Genomic DNA, 22,943 nt, shown 5'->3' with positions numbered 1-22,943 from the left:
TGGGCGGGGCGGCGAAAATGGCGACGGGACGGGGGCGGGGCCCAGAGCAAGAAGATGGCGGCGGCACGATGGCTACGGGCGGCGGCGGGGCCGGGCGGGCGGTAGGTGTGACCGCGGGGCAATTCCCTCCCTCATGGCTCAGACATGGGCAGTTCCCTCCCCTCAGGGCTCAGCACCGCTCAGAGAAGGGCAATTCCCTATTCCAGGGGCTCAGCACCACTCAGAGAGGGGCAGTTCCCTCCCCCAGGCCTCAGGGCATTAAGCCGTCCATGATTAACGATGTAGTTGCCATCCTTCTGTGGTCTTGGTAACAGGTGGAGAGATCACAACGGGGGGTGTGAGGAAGCAAAGTTTTCCTTTCTCCTTTCAGCACGGAGGAACACAGATGATAGGCCGTGTGCCAGGGCACAGCGGAGCGGGTTTGGAATTCCGTGGATTGCATTGTCTGTAGGATACGGGGGAACTTCACCTCCTGACCTGGCCGTCGGCTACAAGGGGGAGTCAACTGCCCCTCTGTGAGCCGGGCTGAGCCCTGAGGGGAAATTGTCATAGAATCACAGAATGATTTGGGTTGAAAGGGACCTGAAAGCCCATCCAGTCCCACCCCTGCCATGGGCAGGGACACCTCTTGCTGGATCAGGGGCTCCAAGCCCCATCCAACCTGGGCAGCCTGTTCCAGGGCCTCACCACTCTCATCATGAAGAAATTCCTCCTTATGCCCAGTCTAAATCTGCCCCTCTCCAGTTTATACCCATTGCCCCTCGTCCTATCACTACAACCCTTTGTGAGCAGTCCCTCCCCAGCTTTGTTGGAACCCCTTCAGGTACTGGAAGGTCTCTATAAGGTCTCCTCGGAGCCTTCTCTTCTCCAGGCTGAACAACCCCAACTCTCTCAGCCTGTCCTCGTATGGGAGGTTCTCCAGCCCTCAGATCATCTTTGTAGCCTCCTCTGGACCAATTCCAACAGCTCCATCTCCTTCTTGTGTTGAGGATTCCAGAACTGGACACAGGGCTCTAGGTGGGGTCTCAGGAGAGCGGAATGCCCTCTCTCACCCTGCTCTTTTGTGTGTTGGTGCCTGCCTGACTCGCAGCGGGGAGGTCCATGTAAGGAGACAGCTTTTCTCCTGTTACCGTGTTTGAGGAACCTGGGCTGAGGGCTAACATTCCGCTCCATTCCAATTTATGACCGCCTAGAGAGGAACAGCCCCTGTGGGTGTACTTTATGGAGTTCACCTGCTTCTCCGCAGCAGGGACAAGAGAAGCCAGACAATGAACCATTGAATGGTTTGGGATGGAAGAGACCTGAAAGCCCATCCAGTTCCACCTCCTGCCATGAGTAGGGACACCTCCCACAGGATCAAAGGACTCCAAGCCACATCCAAGCTGGCCTTGAACACCACCAGGGGTGGGGCATCCACCACTGCTCTGGGCAACCTGGGCCAGGGCCTCCTCGCCCTCATTGTGAAGAATTTCTTCCTAATGTCCAGGCTCAATCTTCCCCCTTCCAATTTAAAGCCATTCCCCCTCATGCTGTCACTCCATGCCCTTGTAAAAAGTCCTTCTCTAGCTTTCTTGTGTGCCCTCTATCCTCTGTACACAGTGTTTGTGACAGGAGGTGGGTTTGTTCCCTTTCGGGCTTTCCCTTTTCTCTGCAGTGCCTGGATGCTTCAGTGCAGTGGGAAGTGAGGATTGGCTCCAGCACTTTTTCTGGCTTTTTCTCTGAATTTTTTTTCCCTCCCCCCTCTTCTGCTCTCCCCATTCCTAACTCCACCTGAGCAGGGGACGTCTGCCCTGTTCCACGGCCAGGGTGACAGGGCCTCTCAGACTGGCCTGGTTTCATTCTGAAGCAATACACTGAGGTAGGGCATGGTGGAGATACGGCTCAGTGTGTGCAGCTGAGGAGTTTTTATCTTCTACCAAAGTGTTTGTCCTGGTATTGTCCTCTCTTGAGGATGTGTTGTGTAAGAGTAGCCCTTGTATCACCTTTTAGTCCTGCCCTGGATCTCCTAGGAGAGCTTGTGTTTGAGCAGCTACGCAACAACCCTGTGCAGCTCCAGGGCTGGGGAAGAGTGGCTGGAAAGCTGCCTGGCAGAGAAGGACCTGGGAGTGTTGGTTGACAGCAGCTGAATAGAGGCCAGCAGTGGCCCAGGTGGCCAAGAAGGCCAACAGCTCCTGACTTGGATCAGAAACAACATGGCCAACAGGAGCAGGGAAGTGATTCTGCCCCTGGACTTGCCATTAGTGAGGTTGCACCTTGAATCCTGGGTTCAGTTTTGGGCCCCTCTCTACAAGAAGGATATTGAGCGGCTGGAGTGCGTCCAGACAAGGGGACGGAGCTGGGGAAGGGTTTAGAGCACAAGTCTTATGTAGAGCGGTTGAGGCACCTGGGGTTGTTTAACCCAGAGAAAGGGAGGCTGAGGGGAGACCTTATCAATGTCTACAACTTCCTGAAAGAAGTTTGTGGCGTCATGGGTGTGACTTCTCCCAAGTGACTGGCGATAGGATGAGAGGAAATGGCCTCAAGTTGCACCAGGGGAGATTCAGATTGGACATTAGGAAAAATTGCTTCACTGAAAGGTTCTCGGGCGCTGGAGGGACCTGGGAGGTAGTTAAAAGATGGGTAGATGAAATTCCAATTGTAGATTGAATTCCAACCTAGTGTCTCTATGATTCTATGAAAGGGAAATGCTTTTCATATAAAAGAAAAAGAAATCACAGTGTGTGGATAAATGCTGGAACAGATTGTCCAGAGGAGCTTTAGATTCTTTGATCTTGGGAATGGTCAGTGAGGTGATTTGTCTGTTCTCAGTGATATGAAGGAGTCTGCATTAGTTTTTTAGGTTAACCTTGAAGAGTTGCGTGCATTTTGTTATGGAATGAGAGGGAGAACTGAAAAGCAGGAAAAACTAAAGGATGTTTAGTGATCTCGCCTGCGAGCTTGCTGCATTCCCTGAGGTTTAGGGCAGCTGAACTTCTGGCTGAGTTGTGAGGTTGCTGGAAGAAGGGGGAATACTCTGTTACTCCTGTGGTGTGGTGGGGGCATGCAAACTTGTATTGTGGAACTTGTTAGTAATTGTTAGTAAACCTTTTTCTCCAGGTTCTGTCGTATGATGTTAAAAGATCATAATGTGACACCTCAACAGCCTTTTCACCACCTTGTGCAGAAGAAATCACTTTTTCCACCTGCAGTGTGGCATAACACAGGTAATACCGGTGAGAAACGGACAGCTGACTGCATTGTGAGGTTTCATGTCTTGCTGGAATCGTGAAAGTCTGTCATTCTTTCTTCAATCTGAGTGTGATAACATTTCCTGTGTGGTTTTACGTGGAAGGCTGAATGTTTGTCCTGAATGTTTGTCTGCTGTTGTGTTATTTGTTAAATGCACACCATTTAATGTAGAATATTAAATTCTAGTCAAGATCAGGCTTTTTTATGCTCCTCCAGTGAAAGACAGACCCACACTGCAAGAGGAGCTTCAGTAAAAATGTACCTTTTAAATGTATTTACCAGGGAATTGTAAATAATTGTATTTTGGATTTTTTTGGTCAGTTCAGTTTCTGAAGATGAGTGATAGCTTAGATGAGTGATAGTTTTCCACTCTGTGGGAAAGGTGAATAAGCAGGGTGTTGGTTCGCTGTAACTGCTGTTAAGCTTCGTTTTTCTTTTTTTATAGCTCTGAAAAGCTAAATAAGCCCCAAACCCCATAACTTGAGTGTATTTTCAAGAGGAGGTTGGTGAAACAGATTCTGCCTTGAGCAGGAAGTGATGGTGGAAGAGGGAGTTAATAGTATTCAAGGATCATAAAATAAAAAAGCTAAATGCAATAGAGGAATGGAGAGGGCGTCTCTTGGCCTGCAGTGGAAAGCGAGGGTGGTCCTGGCCTCAGGGAGTTCAATCCTGTTGCAGATGGATGTGTTTTAGTAAATAACAGGAACAGAAGCAAAGACAATGTTCCTTTTATCATCCATGAGATAAAGTGGTGGTTATCAGTCTTCAGGTGAGGCTGGATGCTCTCATGGCACTGAAACTGTGGCTTTGAGGTGTCGTTGCCCATGGGTTGCTGCTGGGGTCACCCTGGTCTTGGCTAGCTCAGCAATCCATATCCTTGGCTCTTGTTTAAGCTACTTAGGTTTGATTACATTATTATTATTTTTTTTTTTTTTTAAATTTTCAGTTAGAGGCATGTTTATTCAAACTCAAGACACACCAAATCCGAACAGTTTGAAGTTTATTCCAGGGAAGGAGGTGTTGGAATCGAGGACTATGGAGTTTTCCACCCCGGCTGCAGCATTTTGCTCACCTTTAGCAAGGTATTATTAAACACATCATGATTTGCTGGGGGGACCAGTACGGGCTGTGTGACTGCAACTGAGGTTTTTAAGCAGAGCTGCTGGTCGCTGCTTCTACTCAGAAGCAGCTTGGCTGGATTGAAGTTTTTAATGCTGCTTTACCTGTGTGTGGAAGTAGAGATGGGAAGATTGTTGTTATTAAAGTAGTCCTTCTGTGTGTCTGTACTCCCTATGGCTGTACCATAGTGAAGTGCATCATGGTCTAATTTATACAACTGGATCGAGTGGTATTATAAACCGATATTCCTGAACAGTTGCTGCATCACCAGCGAGACCTCTGGCCCTGATTTTACAAAATCATTTCCATCAGAACACAATTCACTTGGAAATGATACAGCTTTTCAGCATTGGGAAAGAGATGGCATAAGGAAGTAAATAGTCCCCAAATACGATGAATTAAATGGAGTAGCTTGCTTGCTTTGGCAGATGTTGGCACTCACCTGAACTTCAAAGGCAATGGATTTTCCCTTCACAAAACGTCTATCTGTTTCAGCCATGGGAAGCCCGTTTCAGCCAGCTCTTTCATGCTGGATCTATAGCACATCTTGGGAATTGCAGCTTTCAGTACCAAAGTGCACCAGCTGGAGTAGGAGTCCACTGAGCAGATAATCAGTGCGTCATTTGGTACAGACGGGGGTTTGGAGCACTGTCACAAGCCTTCATTTTTGCATGTTTGTCACTGCTCTCACATTAGCCTCTGTAGAGAAACTACACGTATTGGGTGGGTGGAAAGGCCTCAGTTTGAGGGGAAGACCCAGAAATGCTGCTGTAGGTTACCCCCAGAGGTACCAGTTTACGTCATCATTGTGTAATGTGAATACGTAGGAGCTTGTTCCACGTGACAGACTCCGCAGGAAGGGTTCTCAAACACACGGCTCTGACGTTGCCAGAGATCTCCTGCAGAATTGTTTGAGAACAAACAGGATCTTTACAAGGAAACCTCTCTGACTTTAAGTAATAAATACAAAGCAAAAGGCTTTTGAGGACATCAGAACGTGTTGGCGAGTGCTGCAGCTGTAGGATTATGCCAGAGCACATCAGGCTGTAGAATGTAATCAACTGTCAAAGTGACTTTTTATTGTCATATACCTGCAAACAGATATTTCCTCAGAGCAGACGTGTGCTAGGATGTGTACCATGGCATAACAGCAGAGTTTGTGCGTGTGAGCAGGCTGGTAGAAAATATTGTCTGCTTTATATTGTTAAACCCCAGCTTATAGGTTTGTAACTGGAATACTAATTTATTTTAAAAGGGAATATTCGTTTTTCAAAGAAGTAGTAGAAGCTTTTGGAAGGAGAGGGAGGGGGAGGACAACTAGAACTAGTTACGTGATCTTACGTAGTTTGGTGCACTTGTGTAATTTCATTATTTAAGTAACTTCAATATCCAGTTGGTTTTGTGATGCCCAGCACACAGATAACTGCTACATCTGGGGGCATATGGGTGTTGTGAAATCTGTCGTTTTCCATCACACATGCCTTGGCGGTAAGATTTCCAGTCCCTTCATTCAGTGCATTTCTGATGTTTTCCAGTCTTTCAGGAGGATACCTTATTTTTTTTTTATTTTTTTTTTCTTTTATTATCATAGAATCATGGAAACAGAACAGTTTGGGTTGGAAGGGACCTTAAAGCCCATCCAGTTCCACCCCCTGCCATGGGCAGGGACACCTCCCACTGGATCAGGCTGCCCAAGGCCTGTCCAACCTGGCCTTGAACACCTCCAGGGATGGGGCAGCCACCACTGGTCTGGGCAACCTGGGCCAGGGCCTCCCCACTCTCATGGTGAAGAAATTCCTCCTTATGTCCAGTGTAAATCTATAAACCAGTGTAAATCTATAAACCTCTCCAGTTTATCCCCATTGCCCCTCGTCCTATCATTCCAGGCCTTTGTAAACAGCCCCTCCCCAGCTTTCTTGCAGCCCCTTTCAGTACTGGAAGCTGCTCTAAGATCTCCTTAGAGCCTTCTCTTCTCCAGGTTGAACAACCCCAACTCTCTCAGCCTGTCCTCAGATGGGAGGTGCTCCAGCCCTAATGTTCCTTAATTACAAATCACTCTGACAGCATCGTGTTGTCTTTGCCTCCGTAGCTTCCTGCTTTTAATGAAATTATTATTAGCAGTATTATTATAATTTCTCTTCAGGAGTAGCATCATTAATTTATTCTATAGCTGAATTTGTTGGGGTTTAGTTAATGTTTGTGGAAGTTGATCTTTATATTCTTTTTTATTATACTTAACTTATTTTCAGAAATGAGCAGTTCCCTGTCAGCCAAGTTCCTCTGTTCCACCTGGTTGTTGGGACCTTCTCAAGCAATTTAGTGTGAATCTTAAGTTTTCACTAAATGGTCAGATTTTTCATGTGCCACAGCGGCTCTCAGTGTTGACGATTGCTCACAGCGGTAGGTGAGGCGGGAGGTGACGTGTTAGAGCCTCAAGGACTGCTTGGCACTAATCCTTTTATTTCATGGCTGCAGGCTGAAGGCAGTTTTTATTGACTTTAATCTAAGGAACATGCCTTATGTTTGCAATAGTCCTACCTGAAACAACAGGAAACTCCTTTTGGATGCTGAAAAAATACCTTTTTATATACAGAATACAATTTTTCCTCCAAAGAACAACTGGAGAGAAAGAGAGAAACTCTTTCACACATCTGGTGGAAAAGTCCTGTAAGCTGTGTTCAGTTTTACTACATGCACTGCTTCACGGCAGTATCTCCTGTTGCTTCCCAAGCTGTGGGTGAAGTAATGGCGAGTTCCTGTTAATGGTTCTTAGCTTTTAGTACTTATTTTAGTTCAGAAATGCATTCTAGACCTTTTTTCCTGTAACAGCTTAAATAAATCTTCAGGAGTTTGTGTGAAATGTGTGTGCATTTTTGGTTATTTTTGTTTTCTTAACAGACAGTTATTCAAAATTGAAGGAGTTAAAAGTGTTTTCTTTGGACCAGACTTCATCACAATCACCAAGGTAAGTGGAATGACAGTTCAGGCGTCTGATAGATGGCTGTAGAGGAGATCCGGTACCAGGGCAACGTTCGCAAGCAGTGTAAGGGGTCGCAGGGCGCTGGAATGGCTGCCCAGGGACGTGGCAGAGTCCCCATCCCTGGAGGGGTTTAAAAGATGGGTAGATGAGGTGCTCAAGGACATAGTTTAGTGGCAGTTTGGACTTGATGATCTAAGAGGTCTTTTCCAACCTAGTGTTTCTATGATTCTATGAAAGGGAAATGCTTTTCATATAAAAGAAAAAGAAATCACAGTGTGTGGATAAATGCTGGAACAGATTGTCCAGAGGAGCTTTAGATTCTTTGATCTTGGGAATGGTCACAACTGGACTGGACAAGGCCTTGTGCAGCACGGTCCGCTTGAACGTGGCTCTGCGTCGAGCAGGTAGTGGGACCGCAGGCCTCCAAAGAATGCTTCCATGTGTGTTGTGGTGCCTGGCAGGCACGCTGTTTGACCAAGGTGTGGAGCCCTGTGGGCAGAGATAAGGTGTTGTGTAGGAACTGTGGGGTTATGCTCTTCTTGTGTAAAGAGTTCAGTGAATGATAGTTTTGCTCAAAATTAAAGGGAATCAAACACTCTGGAGTCTGCAACAGTTTAGTAAAACCATGTGCCAAATAACGTACTTGGGAGACTTTCTTTTCCACCTCTTTTTAGCTAATGTTTAAATAGTACTTGGCTTGCAAACAAGGAAACCTTTCTGTTGACTGTTAGAAATTGAGTCTGAACATTTTTGGCAAAGCTAAACTTGTCAAAAGTATGGAATCAAATCTCTCTATCAAATGTGAGAGCCCACTATATTTTTATCATAAAAAGAATTTCTGGGTGACATTATTATTCTTAATAGGTTTATTCTTGTTTTTTTCCCTTCTGGTTCTCATAGGAGAGTGAAGACCTGGACTGGAACTTACTGAAACCAGATATTTATGCAACTATAATGGATTTCTTTGCCTCTGGCTTACCTGTAGTTACTGACGAGGCACCTCGGACAGATACAGGTAAATCAAACTCTTCAAGAGGTGGCCAGCATCTGCCTTTGGGTTTAGTTTTTTGGGACATCAAAAGTAGCCTCCACTTGACCCTCAGAAATGGGATAAGGTTTAACAGGGCTAAGTGCAGAGTCCTGCATTTGGGACACAAAAACCCCATGCAGCGCTACAGGCTTGAGAAGAATGGCTTGAAAGCTGCCTGGCAGAGAAAGACCTGCAGGTGTTGGTCAACAGCCGACTGAACATGAGTCAGCAGTGTCCAAGAAGGCCAACAGCATCTTGGCTTGTATCAGAAATGTTGTGGCCAGCAGGACCGGGGGGGGTTCTCCCCCTGTACTCTGCACTGGTGAGGCCACACCTCGAATCCTGGTTCAGTTTGGGCCCCTCACTCTAAGAAAGACATTGAGGTCCTGTGGTGCATCCAGAGAAGAGTGACGAAGCTGGTGGAGGGGCTGGAGAACAAGGATTGCGAGGAGCAGCTGAGGAATCTGGGGCTGTTCAGCCTGGAGAAGAGGAGGCTGAGGGGAGACCTCATTGCTCTCTACAACTGCCTAAAAGGAGATTGTAGAGAGGTGAGTGTTGGTCTCTTCTCCCAAGTGACAGTTGGTAGGACAAGAGGGAATGGCCTCAAGCTGCGTCAGGGGAAGTTTAGATTGGACATTAGGAAAAATTTCTTCACTGAAAGGGTTCTCAAGCACCAGAACAGCTGCCCAGGGAGGTGTTAGAGTCCCCATCCCTGAAGGGGTTTAAAAGGCGGGTAGATGAGGTGCTTGGGAACATGATTTAGTAGTGAACAGGGATGGTTGGAGTTGATGATCTTGAAGGTCTTTTCCAACCTTATGATTCTATGAAAACATGCAAGAGAATTTGAAGTGAAAAGTGCTAAAATGAGCACAGGAGAGGATTTGTAGAACGTGTGTTTCAGTGGGCACAATGCTGAACTGTCGAAAGGAGTTGCTTACCCACGCACACGAAGCCTGGTTGTCGTGTTCACTGGGATGAGGCATCTGTCCTCACAGCAGCTGCACTGAACTCTGGGCGGTGTGGCCTGTGTCCTGTCGTGGTTTTGGGAGTTCCCCAGCTGTGTGCACAAAGCTGCCGGGTGTTGTGTATTGTTTGTGTGGAGCACATACAAGGGTTTTGATTTCCCTCCCTAAATTGAAAAAGATGCCCAGGCTTAGTGGGTTTATGGTCCTAAATGAAGAAGAAATGGTAAGAAGTATTTTTCAAAGTGTAACAGAAACTAATGGAGACTAACTTACGATTTAGATCAAGGGCAATATTTTGCCTTTTATTTTCTCATTTGCAGCTTAGAATCATAGAATAGTTTGCCTCAGAAAGGACCTCAAAGCCCATTCAGTCCCACCCCTGCGATGGGCAGGGACATGTCCCACTGGAACCAGTTGCTCCAAGCCCCATCCAGCCTGGGCTTGAACACCTCCAGGGAGTGGGCAGCCACCAATGATGAACGATTTTCCAGTGATTTAAGGAGCATTCTGACTATTGAATTCCTCTCTGCTCTGTTATGTCTGGATTTAATTTCAATGTTAATATAATCTTCATTTTATTTGAAAAAGTTTTCTTTAAAAAATGCTACTGTGAAACTAACCCTGAGCTTAAAATTGCATCCAGAGCTGCTAAACCCAGCTTCATTCATAGTTCTGCTAAATTTTTCAGGTAGCTGAAAGTTTCCTTCTAAGGGCCCTGCCTTAACCCATGCATCCTAATGGGAGTGTCAGTTCTTGCTTCCTTTTTCTGTTTTTTCTCTTTTTGTGTGCCATTTGCTCTGCCACAAAAGGCGGCGCTGCTGTTGTTTAAGGGCTTTGCCCACTGAGAACTCTGAATGAACACTGGTTTTGTCAGTGAAAGCCTAGTATGGAAATAGGGCAACACAGAAAAAGGTGCTTGCTCTGAAGTCAGACCCCTCTCTCTCTGCCTTTTGGGTTCCAACACCTCCGCAATGTTTTATGCTATTTCATTCTGCCACTATGGATATACAATAGTAATCCAATCAGAATTCTCCCCATGTTCTGATTTGACCATTTTTCTTTTCCCAAGCCGCGTCGGAAGAGGATGATGAAGTTGTACTGATGATTAAAGAGCTGCTGGATACAAGAATAAGGTAAGCGGGAGCATTACTGCTTGATGGAGCGAGTCGGGGTTTGGGGCTCTGGAGGGAACAGTACATTTTTCTTGTGTATGTGTGATTTCACGGTTCAGTGCCCTGTGAGGGGCCTGAGTGCAGGACTGGCCGGAGTTGAGAATGCTGCCTCCTGTAATGGCAAACTCGCTATCTAGTTTTCCTGTTTAAGCAAAGCGTGTGCTGAACAGAGTCATTATTGCAGAGGAATTTTAGAACGGTTTCGTCCTCCACAGTGCATTTAAACAGGTCTGTTGGGTTTAACTTGGGCAGCCTGATCCAGTGGGAGGTGTCCCTGCCCATTGCAGGGCGTGGATCTGGATGAGCTTTAAGGTTTAAGATTAAGGTCCTTTTCCAACCCAAACTGTTCTATGATTCCATGATTTCTAAGTAGGGAAAACAACATCACCTTTGCTTTTCCAGTAACTTTTTTTCCCTCTCTTGTATTGTTCTCTGTCTTAACTATGTTCATCCTTCCCTTCCAAGTATTCCAAAGGAGTTTATACTCTTATCATACTCTAAAGGAAAATTTACTGGTGGGTTTCCCTCACTGTCTTAACTTCAGTGGATTTAGTTGCAGTTTCTGTTGCAGTTTTATTAGTATTTTAACACAGCTTGGACTTAGAAACTGGTAGTGACTAATGAAGTCTCAGGAGTGCCTGTGAATCATGTTGTTTACCTGAAGTATATTTTTATGCTCATTAATTGCCTTCCAAAATGAACTGAAATGAATAAGCAACTTGACATTTTAGATGCAGAGGAAAATGTCTGCTGTGATATCTGATGTGATATCCAAATGACAGGAACCAGAAACTTGTGTGGGGGTCAAAATCACAGAATTCAGATTAATTTTTCCAGAACTTATGGTGACTTTGGCCTTTTTAATTCTGTCTTTAGATGTTCCATTTAAAAGTGATATTTAAAAATACCAGTTTGGTTATCTCCCAGCTGACACATGGTGCTAGTTAGTTTTCCTGAAAGGAAAGAAAGAGACAAGCAGAAATGAGCTGGAAAGTTTTTCCCAAGCTTATTTACCGATTGGGAAATGTGTAACTCAGTGTTGTGCTGTAGAAAATAACATCCCCGAATCCCAGAGGCCCTGCTCTTGTGACAGATGTGCTCATTGAGGCTCCCTCCACTCTGTCAGTCCTTCCCAGTATTGTACGACCAAACTATCACCATGAAAAGCCCAAACTCTCAGATGCTATGTGAGATCAAATTTCACTTATTAAAACGAGAAAGGTAACAAATGATTAGTAGCTATTAACAAGCTAACAGTAACAGCTTTAAAGGCAATGTGTCTGATCATTACTACAAGAGAATAAATGTATTAGTTAAGAAAGATAATCATCAGTTGCCTTATGGTCATCATCCTCCAGATTTGCAGTAGCTGGGGAGCCCCTGTTGCAGCAAGGATTTGGGAGAGCCTTCCTCTGACAACTGGGGATCACACACAGTGTGTCCCCTGGTAGGTGAGGTCTCCAAGGTCACTGTGAGAGGGTCCATTTAGCTTTTATATTGCTAAATAAACAGTTTACAGCTCTTGGAGCTTTGGCCAGAGCTCAGGAAGGGAGATAAAGCAAACAGCCAGATATCTTTTATCTTTGAAGGAAGGGGCCTTTCACACAGTGCTCATGCTTGTGCTGATTGGTCAGCCAGGGTGTTGATGTCCCAGGGATTGTTGCTTTCTTTTCTCAGGAAGCTACAATTAAGGTGGCACAGCCCAGTTCTACTGGTGATGCAGCTATGATGCATCTTCTCACACTCTGCAGTAAAAATAGCACAGCACAATTCCACTGAGAACAGCGATGTGAGGAGATACAGATTAAACAGCGCGTGTAGCGACGCGATATGGATCATCCGTGGGTCACCTGTTTTGTTTTAGGCCTGTTGATCAGGCCCTGTCACTTCAAACAGTCACAGAATTTCTGCCCAAATTTCTAGTTGCCCCCACCTTTTTCTTTCTTCCATTCTCTTCCTCCTGCGCACCTTCAGTGGACCGAGAAGCTTTTATCGAGAATATTGGCAGTAGTGTATCTTACTCCATTTTATAGCAGGGTAGTTTACAGAAGCCATATACAAACCAGGGGTTACGTACAAAGCATTTGTTGTTTAGTTGATCAAAAATACATGCAAAGAAGTTGTGAGAGGATGTAGGATTGAGGGAACGTAGATCTGAAAGCTCCTGTATCATGTTAAGTAAAGTTAATTTCCAATAAGAAAAGTAGAATTTTTCATCATGTTCTTTGGCTTCCTGGAATGGAAGGAAGGAATTCGCTACGGTGAGCTGTTAATAAATGTGTTGGAATCGTAGATTATTCTCTTAGGAGTGCAGTTCTCCAAAGAGTTATTTTGGAAATCAGTATAAAGAGCTTCTGTTAGAGTAACTTGATGGGTTTAGCTTGGTCTGGAGAATGTTGCTATGGGGACACAGTGACAATGCTGAGCATTTGTGCCTGCAGAGGCGACCTGGCTGCAGAAACAGAAACAGTACAGGGATGCGATCTTATCAGAGGCTGGGTTCTTCCCCCCTTAGCAGGACCGAACTTTCATATAGTGAGAGGTTTGTTCTGTCCTCTGTAAACGATGTTTATGTGTATTTATGTAAGCACTTAAGGGCTTCTTATCACCGGTCAGGTAACAAATGGTGAGACACACGCCTGTTCTGTGGTGCATAACTGAGGCAATCCTCGTTATGTGTCTCAAGGCAAACCAGTGTTTCATGGCAAGCTCAGCTCTACGGTGCTTACCCTTGCCCCTAGAATTCCAGCAATTCCTTCCTGTGCTGCTGTACTCACTGCACGTATGTCTTGCATGTTGCCTTACGGAAAAACAGTAGCCATAGATGTAAGGGTGAGTTGTTGGAAATTTGAACCAGGTAGTTGTAGAGAAAGAGTGTTTTAGTTAACTGTATCGCGACAGCTCTTCATGTGTATTAAATTGAGCTTAGCTAAAGATTTCTGGAAGGAAAGTTATTTCAGCTGTACTTGCTTTAAATCGAGTATCATGTTCCATCAGGCCGACGGTGCAAGAAGATGGTGGTGATGTTATTTATAAAGGCTTTGAGGATGGGATTGTGCAGCTGAAGTTGCAGGGATCGTGTACCAGTTGTCCCAGTTCCATCATCACCTTGAAGAACGGGATACAGAACATGCTTCAGTTCTACATCCCTGAAGTAGAAGGCGTGGAACAGGTGGGTTGGTGAGAGATAATAGCTCTTTGAAATGAGAAAGAAGGTCTTTGTCCCTTTCCAGCATGGGCAGGTTGGCAGTTGAAGCAAAAGTTGAGGATATAGAGGTGCAGTTTTGCCAAGTTAGGTGCTGTATCTCAGCAAAAGATACTGAATTCTGCAAAGTCCTGCACAACCCCGGGCACCAGAATGCGCTGGGGGCTGCCTGGCTGGCAGGCAGCTCTTCAGAAAAGCCCTGCTGGATGCCAAGTGGAAGTGGAGCCAGCAGGGTGTGACAAAGGCGGCAGGCAATGCCCTGGGCTGTGTTGAGGGGCATGTTGCCAGCAGCTGCGGGCGGCGAGCCCTTGCTGGATTCTCCTGCCTGCCCGTGTGCCTCTTGCACTGAGGAGCCCAGAACGGGATGCTCTGTTGCTGCCAGTGAGTGTTACCTCTGTGCCTTGGTGACTGTGTGATCATAAGGGACACACTTTTGTCCCCTAAACTGCAGATGTTTTTGCTATCTCTTTAAAAATCTGATATGCCTTAGTGATTGTTCTAGTGGCCTTCCTAATAACTCCACCAGCTCCTCATATTTCAGCCAAATTTCCACCTGGCATTTTGATTGACAGGTTTCCATACCTCTATCATGTGCCCATTGTCCTCCAGCGGTGTGGAGGGACTGCTGTTTGCCTTGGGAGCAGCACAGAGTTCATGTAATGAATTCTCTAGGCAGTCCTACGGGACTGAGAATTTAAACTGTTTACCTAAGCTACTTCTGGATTTGATTTCAGGTTGTTGATGATGATGATGACGTGGAGAAAGAAGCAAATTCTACTTGAGCTTGCATCATCTGTGGCCAAATAAGTATTTACCTCTTGGTGTCTGTAAACTGTCTTTGTGCTGAGGAACAACCAGATTTGCCTTTCTTTTCAGAGAATAGTTGCACTGTGAAAATGTGTCATCAATTTTAAGCAATTTGTCCACTAATTTATTAAATGCCCTGTATTCAAAAAAAGAATATTTTTGCTCTACTTTGTACTATGACTTAAGAAAAAAACGGTGGGCTTTAAAAATGGCGAGGTGTCTCTCTGTTGTTCTTTCACACAAAAAAAATCAAGACAAAAAAAAAGAAAGAGAAGGCAGAAGAAAAGTGCCTGACTGTTTTTTGTGCAGTAGAAATACTAAATGTTTATTCCCCCAAATCTCCTTACGGGGCTTGCAGGGCTGTCTGCCCTTGCTCTCTCACTGGGAAATTCAGGAATGGTAATTTTATCAAGCCTTATTAAAAAGCTTTTGATTCATATCAGGTTTTTATGTGATGAATAACCCATAGCTTCAGCCATGATGTAATATTGCCATGACTGGTGGAAAAGTTACCTACTTGCTCGCTGCCGCTGTGCAACCAAGAACAACAGAAACAAAAAATGAAGGTTGTTTGTTATAAGAAACGTATATTTAAAAATAGAGTCATAGAATAGTTTGGGTTGGAAGGGACCTTAAAGATCATCCAGTCCCAACGCGCTGCCATGGGCAGGGACATGTCCCTCTAGATAAATAAATGTTAGAAGGAGGTGATCCTTATCAGCTTTAGGAAGTAGAGGGACTAATTAGTGTATTTATTAGTAAAATTGTTCAGCCATTCTTAGTGGTCTGTTTAACCTTGCCAAGGATGACTTCTGAATGTAATACTCCCAACACCAAGATGAATGTGCGGTGCTTAAGGGCACCAGTTACATTTGTAGGATTGCACAGAAAATGAATGTGTTTACCTGTGCCATATCCTGTTTGTTCCTTCCGCAGCGCCAGAGTGTGGCGTGTGCGTAACCCGGCTGTGCTGGCTGAGCAAGGGAAGACGTGGCAGAGCAGAACACGTTCCAGCTTTAGAGACTATAGGAAGAGAAATATTTATTGTTCTGCAATTGAAAGCTATAAATCGGGCTTTGCAAGTACCTCTGTTTACTTGGGCAGTTTCTTCCTGGCGCCTAGCTTTAGGAGATGGCTTTGCTAACAGAAACGCTGCTGCTTCTTTGTGCTGCCACAGCTGAGCTGAGTGTGGGGTCATTATTTAGCTTATGGTTGTAGCCGTATTCCCTGTGTGCAGGGATTTGGCAGCCTCTGGTGTGAGCCTCTCTTTCACTTCTTGCCAGTGTAATTCCACCAAGTCCTGAAACAGGATCAGTTAAGTCAGTGGAGAATCTTTTCTGTATCATGCAGACCAGCCTGTGGGAGCCTTGAACATCATATTACTTGTTAGAAATTTGAAAATAAATATTTTAGCAAAATATTTCTTCAGCTTTCATAGAGAGTAATAACCTACAGTCATGGAAATTACCCATTTGGGATGTGGAAATTGTTTTGAAATTGCCAGATTCTTTATCCTGTTACAGAGTACACACTGCTTGGCCTTACAAGTATGTCGATGACAGAATTCCCCTCGAGGTAGGCTCAGACTCTCCAAAAGAGAGCTTGTGCAAATGTAATTGCCATGTTCTTTGCAAGCAAACCATAGCATGGCGAGTAGTGTTTCTCAAAACCAGAGCTTTTTAGGCCTAATTTGTCAATTTAATGCACTATATAAGGCAAAACTTAAACAGCAAAGTAGCTGTTTTGTGTGTTAAATAAAATGTGTCTCCCAAAGATGTGGTCTTTATTCTTCACTTAAGCAGTATAGATGTCTTCCAGATACAGTAGGGATCCAGTTCTGCCTGTGTCTTTGTATTTCCAGTCTTGTTTTTAATGAGGTTTCAATTTGTACAAGTAGGACCAAATTAAGCCTGCATGCACTGAGGCTGAAGAAGAAGCATCTTGTGATCTTACGACTGAAGAGATTCCAGGTCCATTGTGTGTCCTCTGCGTTCTTAAGTTCTTCAAGCTCTCTCATAAAGAAGCGCATGACACTGGCATCTCATCCTCTTGTGTCTGTTCTGTCCTACTACAAAGTAAGATTTTAGTGCTTGAAATTATTGACTATTTATTTCAAACTCCTTGTAATTACTTTGTTGTTTTTAAAAATACAGAAAGTACTTTGGTGATTTTGCTGTACCATAGATAAGTGCAAAATTAGTATGCCATTCAGCCATCTGTGGTTTTACCCCTGTCAAGTAGAGAAAACCCACCAAATCCATTTGTGCTTCCCAAGTGCTGTTCTCTCTTTCACAGGAAAAGTTGATTACAGTTATGAAACTCTTGTCATCGTGAAACGGCTACAGGTGGAGACAGGTGCTTTTTGTCAGGATGTGACTCAGTTCCTCCTTCTAGGAGAAATCGCCGGTTTGTCTGTAAGCAGCTGATAGCGCTGCAGTGTGTGGTGGAAAGCAGTCAGCTGCCACGGCCGCCTCTGCCACGGCCCCCCCCGCCAGTGTTTTTGGAGCAGGTACTTCCAACACAGCAGGAGGAGACAGCTCACGTTACCGGATGTTGATACTCATAGACTCGTGGAATGGTTTGGGTTGGAAGGGACCTTAAAGCCCATCCAGTTCCACCCTCTGCCATGGACAGGGACACCTCCCACTGGATCAGGCTGCACAAGCCCCATCCAACCTGGCCTTGAACACCTCCAGGGAAGGGGCAGCCACCACTGCTCTGGGAAACCTGGGCCAGGGCCTCCCCACCCTAATCATGCAGAATTTCTTCCTAATGTCCAATCTAAATCTTCCCCCTTCCAATTTTAGCCATTCCCCTTCATCCTATCACTCCATGCCCTTGGAAAAAGCCCCTCCGCAGCTTTCTCATAGCCCCCTTTCAGGCTCTAGAAGCACCACCACATCCCTGGGCAGCCGTTCCAGTGCTTGAGAACCCTTTTAGTGAAAAAAAATTTCCTGATACCTAATTTGAGCATTCCCTGCTACTACTTCAAGACATTTCTTCTGGTTCTGTCATTAGTTACTTGGGAGAAGACACCAACACCCACCTCACCACAACCTCCTTCCAGGCATTTGTAGACAGCGATGAGGTATCCCCTCAGCCTCCTTTTCTCCAGGCTGAACAGCCCCAGTTATCTCATCTGCCTCTCATAACCCCTGTTCTCCAGCCCCTTCCCCAGCTCTGTTCACTTTCTCCAGACACGCGTCAGCCCCTCAATGTCCTTCTTGTAGTTAAGGTCCCAAAACTGAATTCAGGATTTGAGGTGCAGCCTCACCAATGCTGAGTACAGGGGATGATCCCCTCCCTGCTCCTGCCTGGCCGTGCTGTTCTGGTACACGCCAAGATGCCATTGGCCGCCTTGACCAACTTGCCACTTGCACTACCACAAGGCATTCAGCTGCCTATTAAAGGTGTGGAAGTGGACAAAAATCAGAGTTTCAAGCCAGATCTCCTCCACCTTCCCAGCTGACAAAGGAGGAATGAAGCACGGAGCAGCTGGTTCCAGAGCACTGCTCTGCCGCCAGTCCTTGGACAGGCGCTTGCTGTTATGGGTCGTTCTTTGCTGCTGAACAGAAGCAGAGCAGTGCCGTATGTGCTGGCTGTGAACTTCAGCGTTTCTTGGATTGGTGACATTCCTGCTCTGTTTGTGCCCCACCGGTCCTTTTGGCAGCAAGTCCACATCCTCCGGGCCTGGATTTTCGTATGCACCAACCGGTGGTGCTTCTCCCAGCCTGGTGGGGAAATCTGCCGTCACTTATCAGAGCCAAGGCATGCTTGAGTGAGCAGGGTTGCCCTGGGCAAGGGATCGCTCTGCAGAAGGGATCGCCTTGGAGAAGGGATTGCCCTGGAGAAGAGGTTGCTCTGGAGAAGGGACCGCTCCGGACAGTGGATAGCCCTGGAGAAGGGATCGCTCTGCAGAAGGGGTTGCCCTGGAGAAGGGATCACCGTGGAGAATCTATTGCCTTGGAGAAGGGTTTGTTTTGGAGAAGGGATTGCCCTGGAGAAGAGGTCGCTCGCTCTGGAGAAGGGATTGCCCTGTGGAATTGATTACTCTGGAGAAGGGGTCGTTTTGGAAAAAGGATCACTCTGGAGAAGGGATTGCCTTATGGAAGGAGTTGCCCTGGGGAATGGATTCCCCTGGAGAATGGATCCCTCTGGAGAAGGGATCTCCCTGGAGAATTGACTACTCTGGAGAAGGGATCGCCTTAGAGAATGGATTGCCCTGGATAAGAGATCACTCTGGAGAAGGGATGGCTCTGGAGAAGGCATCGCCGTGACACACCCCCTCCCGCAGGGACCCCCAGCCCCGCCCCGGGCAGCGCCCGCAGCTGCCACGTCCCGGGCTGGGAGGGGGCGGGGCTGGCTCGGGGGCCAATGGCGGGGGCGGGGCTGGCTCGGGGGCGGGGCTTAGAGCTCCGGGGGCCAATGGGTGGGCGTGGTTGAGAAGGGGCGTGGCATAAAAGCTACGGGCCAATGGCGAGGGCGGAGCTGGCGAAGGGGCGGGGCTTGTGAGAGCGGTGGCCAATAGCAGGGGCGGAGCTACGGAGGGGGCGGGGATTAGGGCTGCGGGGGCCAATGGCAGGTCGGGCTGCGCGGCTGCGCCCTGGGCCCCGGCCGCGGGCTGGGCGGGCGGCGCGGGGCCGGCAAGCAGATCGGGTGCGGGCGCGGAGCGAGAGGCACCATGTGCGGTGAGGGGCGGGGGGAGTAATACCGTGTGTGTGAGGGGCGGGGGTTTTTTGGGGGGGGGGCAGCGCCGGCGGCTGCGGTGAGGGGAGCACCGTGCGCAGGGGGCGGGGCTGGGGGGGCAATAGCGGTGCGGTGTTTGCGGGGGGAGACCGGTTGCGGGGCTTGAGGGGGTGTCGGCACCGGGTGTGGGGGGGTAACGCCGTGTGTATGAGGGGAGGGAGGGTCACCGGGTGTGGTGTTTGGAGGGGGGACACAGGGGGCGGGGGGGGCAATGCCCTGTGTATGAGGAAGAGGGGGCGCTGTGAGCAGGGCGGGTGCGGGAGGGGGCACCGGGTGCGGGACTTGGAGGGGGGGAGAGCCGGCTCCGGGGGGGGGGCGGAGCCTTGTGTGTGGGGGGGCATCACCAGTTGCGGTGAGGGCTGGGGGGGGGGACACCGTGTGCAGGGGGCAGCACTGGGTGTGTGGTGGGGGCAACACCATGGGTATAAGGGGGGCGTTGAGGGAGGGGGGAAGCACCGGGTGCGGGGTTTGGGGGGGGGGCAGGGGCAACACCCCGGTGTGGTGAGGGCTGCGGGGGAGGGGGGGCAACACCATGTGCTTAAGGGGTTGAGAGTCAACGGGTGAGGGAGGGGGAAGCACTGGGTCCTGGGGGGGAGCTGTGTGTGGGGGGTATGACACACAGCACTGGGTGCAGGGCTTTGCGTGGGGATTGGGGGGGTCATCTGTCAGCGCCTTCAGAAGGTGAGAGCACCCATCGTCCCCCTGTGGTGTGCCAGTGTGGCTGGGCTGCGCAGAAAGGCAGAGCCTGGAACATGGCAGCACTGACCCAGCGGTGTGTGGGGGCAGCGGGAGTCCTGGCGCGGTTTGGTTTGGTGACAATACTCTTGTGCCGGTGGGCTTGTTTCAGTGGTGACACTCCCATGTCACTATGTTTAATTTGGTGGTTATGCTCCCATGACAGGTAGGGATTCGGTTCAGTGGTGACTTTCCTTACTGGTGGGTTTGGTTTGGTGGCGGTGCTCCCTTAATGGTGGGGTTTCTTTTGGTGGTGATGCTCCTGTGCCCAGTGGTTTTGGTTTGGTGGCAATGCCCCTGGTGCCCATGGGTTTGGTTTGGTGGTGATGCCCCTGGTGCCATCCTGGTGGGATTTGGTTCAGTGGTGACGCTCCTGTGCCTGTGGGCTTTGGTTTGGTGGCTATGCCCCCAGTGTCCATGGGCTTGGTTCAGTGGCGATGCTGCCATGCCATTCCGGTGGGGTTTGGTTCAGTGGTGACACTCCTGTGCCATCCTGGCAGGATTCGGTGTAGTGGTTACACTGCTGTGCCATCCTGGTGGGGTTTGGTTCAGTGGTGATGCTCCCGTGCCACCTTCGTGGGCTTTGGTTCGGTGGTGACACTCCCGTGACATCCCGGCAGGTTTCTAGGCTGTGGTTTTCCAATGTGGTGATATGACTGTAGGAGCCACGTGCCACTCTGTCCCGTGTGCATTGTGGGAAAGGTGTTCCAAGTTCACCAGTAGCATTTCCAGACGTGGCTCTGCTTGGATGGAACAACCACTCCCACTTTTAGGTGAAAAGCGTTGGTTATTGGTTATTCCTTAGGCATGGCAGCTCTGCTGGGGGCGCTCACCCGGTGCCGCATGTTTGCTCAAGGCAGGTGGCGAGGCAGACAGGTGAGGGTTGTTCACCGTGGCTTGGGAGTGTCCGGTGTGGGGTCATGCGCCAGCTCCTCTCCGTCTGGTCCTGCCCAGCGCGTCCGTGGTGGGACCCGTGCCTTGGGCGAGCGGAGCTCAACACAGCGGGCTGCTTCGGTTCTCCAGAGGTGCTGAGGCTGCTCCCGTTTGCCATGTCAGTGTGGTTACTCTACTTTGGCATTGGGTCAGAGGAATAGAATTTATCCTTTCTGTTCCATTTGCTTCATGTTTTTCCATGGAAATTTATGCAGCAGCGACCTGTTGGCCTTTTGATTTTCCCCATTTCATGGTTTTGGTGTTTTTTTCCTCTATTTTATGTGCGTCATCCATGTGACGCTCCCACAAGACTGTGGGGTTATGTGCAAGCTGCTGTTTCTTTCTCAGTTTTTGTGAGACTGAATTGGGGCGAAGCGGTTTCACCTTCAAACTGTCGCATCTGGGGCAATCAGGAATTCATACTTCGCTTACATTTACACTTACCACTATGTTAATTTGTGTTAAAAGTACAAAGTGGAGCAAAGCTAAGAATAGAAGGGATAATTATTATTATTATAAAGAGCTTGCTGCGAGGATTAAGGATGGTTTTGATGCCTTGTGCTTGCCTTGTTTGAGGTCCGGCCTCTGAAATGTGTGACATCAGCATTCTGCTCTTTGTCTTTTTAATAGTGATAAGCCCCAAAAGCACTGTGGGAAGTTACTTGGTCACGTCCAAATCTTAATGTGCTTCTCCTCAAAGTTCTTCTTGGATATTGAAACATTTTATGAAGCAGTGAGAAAAACTTCAGGGGTGATCCACTCTGGTGTTCGGGTCTTTGTTCTGGGAAACAGAGAGCTCCTGTAGTGAAAATAGGGAGAGTGTTAACTGAGGGTGATACAGGAGGATCAGCCTTGGGAGCTGAGGAGCTTCTGAAAGCAGGGAGTTCATTGCTGAAGACAGTGAAGGCTTTTATGAGAAACAGGAGAACGACTGTTTAGAGCCTGAACGTGCTCCCACATGACCTCTTGGGCCTCCTGGTTGAGTGCCTTTGGCAGAAGGAAGGTAGACGATCATCATCAGGGAGGTTATTCTACCCCTCCACTCTGCTCTTGTGAGACCCCTCCTGGAGTATTGTGTCCAGTTCTGGAATCCTCAACATAAGAAGGATTTGAAATGGTTGGAATGGGTCCAGAGGAGGCCACAAAGATGATGCAAGGGCGGGAGAACCTCCCATATGAAGACAGGCTGAGAGAGTTGAGGTTGTTCTGCCTGGAGAAGAGAAGGCTCCGAGGAGACCTTATAGTGACCTTCCAGTACCTGAAAGGGCTACAAGAAGCCTTGGAAGGGACTTTTTACAAGGGCCCGAAGTGGTAGGATGAGGGGAAATGGCTTTAAATTGGAAGGGGGAAGATTTAGGCTAGAAATTAAGTAGAAATTCTTCATGATGAGGATGAGGAGGCCCTGGCCCAGGTTGCCCTGAGCAGTGATGGCTGCCCCATCCCTGGAGGGGTTCAAGGCCAGGTTGGATGGGCCTTGGAGCCCCTGATCCAGTGGGAGGTGTCCCTGCCCATGGCAGAGGGTGGGACTGAATGGGCCTTGAGGTCCTTTCCAACCCAAACCATTCCATGATTCTGCGATTCTGTTTAGATGTGCTGGGGTTCTGGATTTAGGAGCATTAGTAAAAGCTGGATTTAGTTCTTGGTGTATCCCGTTGTGTCAGTTTGCAGACCTGGCCAGGTATATATGGGGTGTGCTTTGGGCTGAATGCACCAAACCAGTTCTATGGCATCTGTGAAATAGTTTGGAAAACAGGTTTCTCAAGGTAGCCAGGCTCGAGGGACTGTCCTGTAAATAAGTAAACTTATCAAATGCCACAGCTGCTTTTAACAACAAAAAGGGATTGGGGTTAGCTCTGGTGCTACTGATGATTATTGAAGAGAGCAAAAGGCTGAAGAGACTCCAGTTTCAAGTTGTGGGGTTGCAGGTGCGTCAGCGGGACTGCCCTCCCACTGCTGTTTGTACACGTGGGGGTCTCCCTTTCCGTGAAGTGTTGAGCAGTGACTCTTGCCCAGAACGAGCCTT

The 22,943-nt window shown here is 47.9% G+C and overlaps 2 protein-coding genes across 4 annotated transcripts in view; both read left to right on the top strand.

Annotated features, from left to right (window-relative positions):
* Positions 1-18: 18 nt before the first annotated feature.
* Positions 19-14,943, top strand: NFU1 (NFU1 iron-sulfur cluster scaffold). 2 transcript variants are annotated; one of them, XM_009569677.2, is made up of 8 exons: positions 19-101; positions 3,097-3,203; positions 4,175-4,310; positions 7,246-7,312; positions 8,228-8,342; positions 10,392-10,455; positions 13,492-13,666; positions 14,434-14,943. In XM_009569677.2, exons 1-8 carry the CDS (start codon positions 55-57, stop codon positions 14,479-14,481), a joined length of 759 nt encoding a protein of 252 aa, XP_009567972.1. In that variant the 5' UTR covers positions 19-54; the 3' UTR covers positions 14,482-14,943. The 2 variants fall into 2 exon arrangements, with proteins under 2 accessions (XP_009567972.1, XP_053905647.1); XM_054049672.1 differs by lacking the exon at positions 19-101 and adding an exon at positions 2,586-2,604.
* A 4,124-nt stretch (positions 14,944-19,067) lies between these two features.
* The window catches only part of GFPT1 (glutamine--fructose-6-phosphate transaminase 1), a 50,386-nt gene continuing 46,510 nt past the window's right edge, over positions 19,068-22,943 (top strand). For both annotated transcript variants that reach the window (XM_054049710.1, XM_054049709.1), the window contains exon 1: positions 19,068-19,194. In XM_054049710.1, coding sequence (XP_053905685.1) covers positions 19,188-19,194 — 7 coding nt within the window. In that variant the 5' untranslated portion in view covers positions 19,068-19,187. The remainder of the gene's footprint in view (positions 19,195-22,943) is intronic.

The sequence above is a fragment of the Cuculus canorus genome, chromosome 26, assembly GCF_017976375.1.
Source record: "Cuculus canorus isolate bCucCan1 chromosome 26, bCucCan1.pri, whole genome shotgun sequence".
NCBI classification, from domain to species: domain Eukaryota; kingdom Metazoa; phylum Chordata; class Aves; order Cuculiformes; family Cuculidae; genus Cuculus; species Cuculus canorus.
This window is presented reverse-complemented; position numbering and strand designations above follow the sequence as displayed.